We start from the raw sequence: 8,215 nt of genomic DNA on the forward strand, positions 1-8,215 counted from the left end.
CTTCCATCAGGACAATGATCCATCAAAATCATCAAATATCAAAACATCAAAATCAACATGAAAATTGGTCACTGAGCACAAAATTAAGGTTCTGTCATTGGCCATCCCAGTCCCCTGAACTGAACCCCATAGAAAACGAGTGTGGTGAGCTGAAGAGGAGAAGCACCAAAATGGACTTTGGCATCTGAATGAGATGGAGAGGATCTGTATGGAAGAATGATCTTTGATCAGGAACTTTTACCAGGCATTCCCAAACCTCATCAGGCATTATAGGAGAAGACTTGGAGCTGTTATCTTGGCAAATAGAGGTTGCAAAAAGTATTGAATAAAAGGGGGCCAATAATTGTGGCTAGTGTGTATTAGAGAAAACCATTTATTTCATCATGAAATATTTCCCCTCATTTTCAGTTGTTTTACCTCAATGAAAGTTGTGATTTTTTTTTTTTAGATTAAAGATCAAAAGGATCCTTCCTTTTGATTGTTTTATTTGTTCTTATTTACCAAGGGGGCCAAAAATTCTACTGTATTGGCTTTAGTTTCCTAGTTTTTAGACATAGCACTTCTAATGCTAGATGAATATGATTGTGATCATAACTTTTTAAAATCTTAGCAATCTTATCACAAATTTTTATTTTTTTTTCTGGTAAAATATAAGATCAGTGGTAAAACAATTAATCTTTGTTTGTTGTTGTTGGGGCTTTTTCATTGTTGCTAAAAACAAAAATTTTGGAGGGGAAAGCATTTGAACATAAATTGCAACTGGGCATAATATTTCATATCATGAACAAGATGAATGAATGTCAATGTGCGACTCTGCATGCAGACAATTTCTGACACGGCTTTCCAAACATAATTTGTCTATTATATAGCTGCATGTGGGCAGAAATCTCTCCTAGTAGTGTTACCTTCTCCATCTTGCCTTCATTCGACAACATGTGCTCCTGTGTCTTCACTACCATTGGCAGTCGCAGCTCATTTGCATAAAGCAAAACTTTTCAAAACTGTTTCACACTGCTGGACACGCTCACGGTTGCTCTGTGTCGCCAGAAATCACAAACTTCTGGTCATTTTACCACTGCAAATGGCTGCATGTTAAGACGCCGCTCTTTGAGAAGACAAATGTGTAGGTTAATGCCACCTGTTTTCTGCTTGTAATTCTCTCATGGCTGCTGGTCTGCAATTATCCTGTTGATTGCCTTCTATCCTCTAGGACACTTCAGCTAACGGAAAGGGGATGAAAGTAGGACAGATGCATTGCTTCTTTCACACTGGCAGTCATTAGCATGATGAGATAACAATCAGACCCACAAGCAGATGGGTCCTAACTGTGTCAAATGACACATGTGGAGACTGTGACAGAGACACTGCATTGTTTATATCTTAAACCTCGTAATCGGCTCATCACCCTTGTTGGTTATGTATGTGCAAGTGTTTTCGGCTTGATTGTGCTATGAATTCTGAGTACTGCATGCATACATGCAAAACTGGACATGCGTGTGTGGCCACTGGCCATGATCACAATAGACGCTGAGCAATTTAAACCAGTATTCAGCCAAGTCGCAGTGCAAGTACTTGATCTGCTATAGTTGCTGTTAGAGTAAGTAGAGGTAATACTGGCCCAGGATGCGTGGAGCTGAATGAAAATGAGTTCATTCGAAGTAATGGATGGCTGATATACCCCAGACCCTCCTGTTACAATCGCCCTGCTCCCAAACACACCATTCACGCCCAAATGCCATCTGTTCAGTTCACACTTCCCTAAGTGACAGTTGCAGAACTGGCAGCTGAATTACAGGCTGTTAGTGCCTTGGAAATGATTTCGCAGAAGACAGTTGTATGTGTGTGTGTGTGTGTGTTTGTGTGTGTATTAATTATAGTAATAATAGTAGTAAATAAAGCAATATTTTGACTTCTAAATGGCCCTTTTGTAATTGCTTTACTCCTCTGCCACAATAATGTGTTCATCCACATTACCTTCATCCACAGTCAGACCAGAGTCAGACATATATTAATAATAATAGTAGTTATTAATAATTCACTAATAATTAGAGTAGTAATAATAATAATAATAAAACAACAATATTTTGACTTCTAAAGGACCACAATAATGTTTTTGAATTATCTTCAGTATATTGTGTCTTGAGTCCACAGTCAGTTCAAAGAAAGAAATCTATAATAATAATAATTATTATTATTGTTGTTGTTGTTATTGTAAATAAAACTGATAATTTGACTTCTTAAGGGCCTTTTTGTCATTGCTTTACTGCTACAATAATGTCTTTGAATTGTTCATCCTCATTAATGCAAAGCATGTTTTTTTTGGGTCCAGTCAGTCCAAAGAGAGATATACATGAATTTATTATCATTATTATTATTACAATTCTTATTATTCATTTTAAAGAAAACAATATTTTGACTTTTAAATAGCCTTTTTTGTACCTTACTTGGCTGCCACAGTAATGTATTTAAAATATCCTAATAGGTAAATATTGACAACAGGCTATTATTTGCATTGAATTTGATACAAAATGTGTTGCAGGAAATGTATTTAATTCATTTTAATAGATTAACAGCACTAATAAAAGTATTTGAACATTTTAATTTGACCATAACAAATAACTAATCCATGCTATTTAGTACATCAAATCGTGTTGTTCTGTGTCCCTAAGAGTCAGCTGATATGGTCGTTCGCTCTTCTCTTCACATCAGTGTAGCTTATCGCTCCATATCAGCATTAACGTGGCTCTGAGTTATAGAGGGGAGCAGGCAGACAAGGAATGGGAAGGAAAAAGAGCCGAGCTCTTATTTCATTGTGACAAATGTGTCTGGATACCTTCAGCACGACACTTACCGCCCTCGTCCCGTGCTCAGTGGGTCAACCAAAGACATCAGCCTCTGACAGATTTCTTCATGGCCCATCTCTCGCAGCGTGCAGATCCGCTTAGCCGTGTGACATGAGAGCTGGCCACAAACCAGACACACTTTTAACACCAGGTTTAGGTTTTGGAGGGGAACTTGAACTTGAAATAGTAAGACACAATTGCCTATACGATGGCATTATAATCATAAATAAATCATCATCATACAAATTCTATGGCAGCATTGCATAGATCCTTCCCAGAATGCAGAACTCAGAAAAATACCAATTGTGAATGAAGCGAGTGAAACGTTAATTGTACATGAACTTATATTTCATCTAAAACTGAAAAGTTTTAATAAAAACACTTCAGACTAATGAAAAATTGATCATTTTAATCAATATTTGTGTGCGCTATGCATTTTTATGCTTGAGTGTCACGTTATATCAAACTCAAAGTGGTCCCCAGCAAATGTTTGTACTTTATTTAATCCATAAAAATTTGTTTTGTTAGTGTAAACTAATGCATTTAGGTTAAATAATGCTTTTGAGTTAAATAGATGTTATTTCATCTGGTTTATTTCATCTTTCATAGGGAATGCTGTGACATGCAGAGTTGCTCCCTATGTAGACTGAGGCGGTTCCCTAGGTTTTGGAACAGATTTAGTATATTATATTTACAAAATGTATTGAATACAAACTGTGTAAGTTTGACGAGCAATGTGTAAATGATCACAATAATTTGGCAGTAGAACAGGCATTCCAAAAAATACCAATTGTGAATGAAGCGAGTGAAACGTTAATTGTACATGAACTTATATTTCATCTAAAACTGAAAAGTTTTAATAAAAACACTTCAGACTAATGAAAAATTGATCATTTTAATCAATATTTGTGTGCGCTATGCATTTTTATGCTTGAGTGTCACGTTATATCAAACTCAAAGTGGTCCCCAGCAAATGTTTGTACTTTATTTAATCCATAAAAATTTGTTTTGTTAGTGTAAACTAATGCATTTAGGTTAAATAATGCTTTTGAGTTAAATAGATGTTATTTCATCTGGTTTATTTCATCTTTCATAGGGAATGCTGTGACATGCAGAGTTGCTCCCTATGTAGACTGAGGCGGTTCCCTAGGTTTTGGAACAGATTTAGTATATTATATTTACAAAATGTATTGAATACAAACTGTGTAAGTTTGACGAGCAATGTGTAAATGATCACAATAATTTGGCAGTAGAACAGGCATTTTAACTCTCTGAATTAGTTTATTATTATGAATTTGTTTGTCTTTCTTTTGAGAGCTCTCCCAAATCATTTCACAAAGGTATTTTCTTTCTCACATTAATCATGTACCTGCCATTAAAACGAGAGCGTTTGAGTAATTGAAACGTTAATCACCTGCTACGCTGAGCGGTACTTCAGGATTGATGGTCAAAGATGCGAATCAATACAGACTTTCAGTGCCACCACTGCAAAATAAGCAACACAGTAAGTGTAAATCTGTGATAATCAGAGGCCTCTCAAATGCCTGTCAGATCAAACAGACTGCGTGGATTACAGCCAGTACACACACACACACATACATACATTAGCATTTACTCACACAAGGCAGACCTCCTACAAGAGAGTTCCTTTATTGATGTCATAAATAAAGTCAAACTGAATGTGAAAGAAAAGGAATGTTTCATGTGACAATATTGTTTTTGGTATAAAAGAGTGATTTCCCCCCCTGAATTTATCATTTAATTTCCTTGCTTTATGTTTTTGTTGGAGCTATTATTAATATAAATACCTAATATATATACTGTATCTGTGTGTGTGTGTGTGTGTGTGTGTGAAAGAATAAATTATTTTATTCAGCATGGATACATTAAATTGATCAAAAGTGACAGTAGACTTACATTTATAATGTTACAAAAAAAAAAAAAAAGTAATAAAGAATAAATAAATTATAAAAAATCAGTATATTAGAATGATTTCTGAAGGATTCTGAAATTATTATTATTATTATTATTATTATTATTATTATTGAGTCTTCCCCACAGCTTATGGATGTTTCTGTGTGGACTCCTACAATATTCTTTTGAAATCATCTCATTAAATGCTGCTATGTTACCATAATTCAGAGAGCAGACTTTTCAAGCACACTCTAAGTAAGTGCAGTTATCCTGATAGAGTGCTTCAACACCTTTGAAACAACTTGCAGTAAATTGCCTCACTTAATGCCATGCAGGCATTGGTCATATGAAGAACTAGAACATTAGAACTGATGCCTTGAGGTACTACATCAACACCACTTGTTAACACAACAGGGTTGCAATCCCTACTTGTTTTATTGCACCATCATTTTTGACCATTTTTATAGATCGAAATGTAGAGTGTTTGAGGTTGCTAATGAGTTTCCATGAGCGGATTCTTAGCTGCTTATTTAGGCAGTAGAGAACGGGGCCATTTACTCTGAGCTAATGAGAGAAAAACACAGTTTGATATAAGAAATGCTATGATATTACAGATTTCATAACCAAGACATCAACAGGTCTCTTTCATATAGTTTTCTTTCAGAGAGAGAGAATAGTTAGTGCTGGAAAAAGAAGTGAATTTGGAGTTGAAGGGATCCCATGAGAGTATGTGTCTGAATGGGTGTGAATAACTGAATAACTTAGATACACGCTCAGTGCTGTCATCTCGCTCCTCACAAGAGACAATCTGATAATGTCACATTGAGACTTTACGCATGGCTTTGTTTAAGGGACATTGTCTGAAAGGCCTCAGTGATAACATCAGATAACCGTTGGTTCTGCATCTTCGCTAAATCCCCAGGAACTTCTAAAGGGCACAAGGACTGTATGTTTGCTTAGGGGTCAAAGTTTGGCTGTAAGCATGGTCCAGTTAACTATTGCCAGTAGATGCCATAACCATCTGAGTGTGAAAAGCTTCTTGAATGTTCATTCAAAGGTTGTATTCTGATGAAAGAAACATAATTTCATTATATTGTAGTTTAATATGATTTCATTATATTATAGATTTTCAATTTAATTTAAGCAAGAATGGTAAATTGCAAATCAAAGTAACATTTATGTATACACTTATTATAAATATTTGTGTTATTAGATATATATTTTCAATTTAATTTAAGCAAGGATGATCATTTAGAAATTCAACAAATTGTAACTTAATGTAATTGTGTACATTTATATAGTAATTTGATTGCAACTGCATTCTTATAGGAAATATTTATTTTACATTCAATTTTAAATTGTATTCATATTTATTTTCTTATTTATATTAGTATTCAAATTGGAAGCATTTATTTATTTAATATATATTTCCAATTTAATTTCAGCAAGAATAGTTATTTAGAAATTCAGTAAATTGTAAATTAAACAGTGTAATTGTGTACATTTATGTAGTCATTTTTATTATAACTGCGTATTTAAAGGGAATATTTAATTTATTTGTAATATTTATTGTCACATTTTTTATTTATATTTTATTAAAATTTGAAATATATATATATATCCTTTAGAAATATTTTGTTTTCATTTTATTTGTTGCTGCATTCTTAGTTTTTTTATTTTTAACCTGGACAAATAAAGGTTTACTACTAGTAGTAATGTGCATAAATTTTGACCATCTTTTTTTGGTTTGTTTAGTTAAAAAGTAAGCAGATATTTAATGAAATCAATGCATTTACATGATGCACGTTACATATGCTTGAACAGCATCAATGAAAACACTTTAGAACAACTTGCAAAGATTTCAAGGGTCTGGAAAAATGTGTTTGAGTGAATAGAATCAAGGAGAAGGACACAGGAATGCAATACATATTTTCTCATACAGTTCAATAATTTATTGACTCTGCCAAGACAGGATAAATCCCCACCACCAAAGCTCATTCAAGGTTTCTGAGAAGGCCCTTGACACAGAGTTTGCCGTGAAATTGGAAAAGTTCAAGTCTGTCTCTCTCAGTGATTCTGAATTATTGAACCAGCCCAAATCTGCCTCCTCTTTTTCGTTTTCTCCTTTATTCAGCTTTCACCCAGCTTCAGGTCGCAGTGCTGTCACTACAGACATTGCAGTTCAATGAGGACAGAGATGCACTGCTAATTGGACATCAGAAATGAAGTCTCTTAGATGAAGTGTGTTTCTGTTAAGGATTTTATTTGATGTATTTTTGGGTTGCAGGACAGTAAAGATGTGAGGAACTATTGGACATGTCAACATCGATGTAGATTCACATCTTATTTGTGTCAGAAAGATTGTCCAGTGCGATGATCAATTTGTGTGCTGTGCTTCTTTTCATTGTTCACCAATGACTGAGCGAGAGTGAGTGTGATTGAGCAAGTAAACACTTGATTAACGTAGTAACTGGCTAGTGAACCTCTCTTCTAGCTTCACTTATCTAAACGTTCTGTCGTAGCAAATTCTCCCATAATAAATGACTGTAGGATCTGAGCACTGCCCCACAGAGAAGCACTGACAGCCCAGCCGTGCTGAGATTTGACAACAGGCCTCTTGTTTCCACTCCGCAGTTTGACATGCAACAGATGTCCCTGGAGGAGCTCAAACACGTCCTGTTCCACGCCTTCAGAGACCATCTCACCATGAAGGACATCGAGAATATTATCGTCACCGAGGAAGAGAGCTTGAAGGAGAACTCAGGAAACTGCCAGACCGAATTTCAGGGAGGTAAATAGCAAAGTGAACAATTTCATGTTAATTGACGGATCCCGCAACAATTTGTTAAACTCGCGCTGATTCAAGTTTACAGACGCTGGAAACTTTGCAAAGCTCCGATGAGGTGATGCTTAAAGTACTGCCAGTAACTCGAGAATTCAGTTCTGTATGAATACTACTGACAATATTTTCATATGATCACTTTTTCAGAAGCCTAGAAGTATTTTTCTACACAGGCATTTCAAAAATTCTTCAATAAAGAGTTTTAAGCCTTAAACCAAACCAACTAGCTCGGAGTTAAATCACAGCTTACAAACTTCTTTATCAAATACTTTTTTGATTCAAATCAAGGTACAAGAATGTGTATATAATGTATTTTATGAGATAATGAAGTACTCCTCCCATGAAACATTAGAAATTATGTAATTGAATCAAAAACAATGATATATAAAATTTACACATTTATTTATCACATATATTTAAATTTAAATATAAAAGTAGATATATTTACATTTTATTACAATGAAAATATAATTATTACATTTACATTTAGTCATTTAGCAGACGCTTTTATCCAAAGCGACTTACAAATGAGGACAATAAAAGCAGTCAAAACTAACAAAAGAGCAACAATATATAAGTGCAAATGACAAGTCTCGGTTAGGCTAACGCAGTACAC

The 8,215-nt window shown here is 34.6% G+C and overlaps 1 protein-coding gene across 1 annotated transcript in view; it reads left to right on the forward strand.

The window, feature by feature from the left end:
- The first annotated feature begins 7,393 nt into the window (after positions 1-7,393).
- Positions 7,394-8,215, forward strand: part of LOC107573307 (calcium-binding protein 8-like) — a 3,554-nt gene continuing 2,732 nt past the window's right edge. Inside the window, exon 1 of the mRNA XM_016259741.1 lies at positions 7,394-7,548. Within this exon, the coding sequence (XP_016115227.1) occupies positions 7,398-7,548 (151 nt within the window). The 5' untranslated portion in view covers positions 7,394-7,397. The remainder of the gene's footprint in view (positions 7,549-8,215) is intronic.

The sequence above is a fragment of the Sinocyclocheilus grahami genome, unplaced genomic scaffold (genome assembly GCF_001515645.1).
Source record: "Sinocyclocheilus grahami isolate Dianchi unplaced genomic scaffold, SAMN03320097.WGS_v1.1 scaffold1915.1, whole genome shotgun sequence".
NCBI lineage: Eukaryota > Metazoa > Chordata > Actinopteri > Cypriniformes > Cyprinidae > Sinocyclocheilus > Sinocyclocheilus grahami.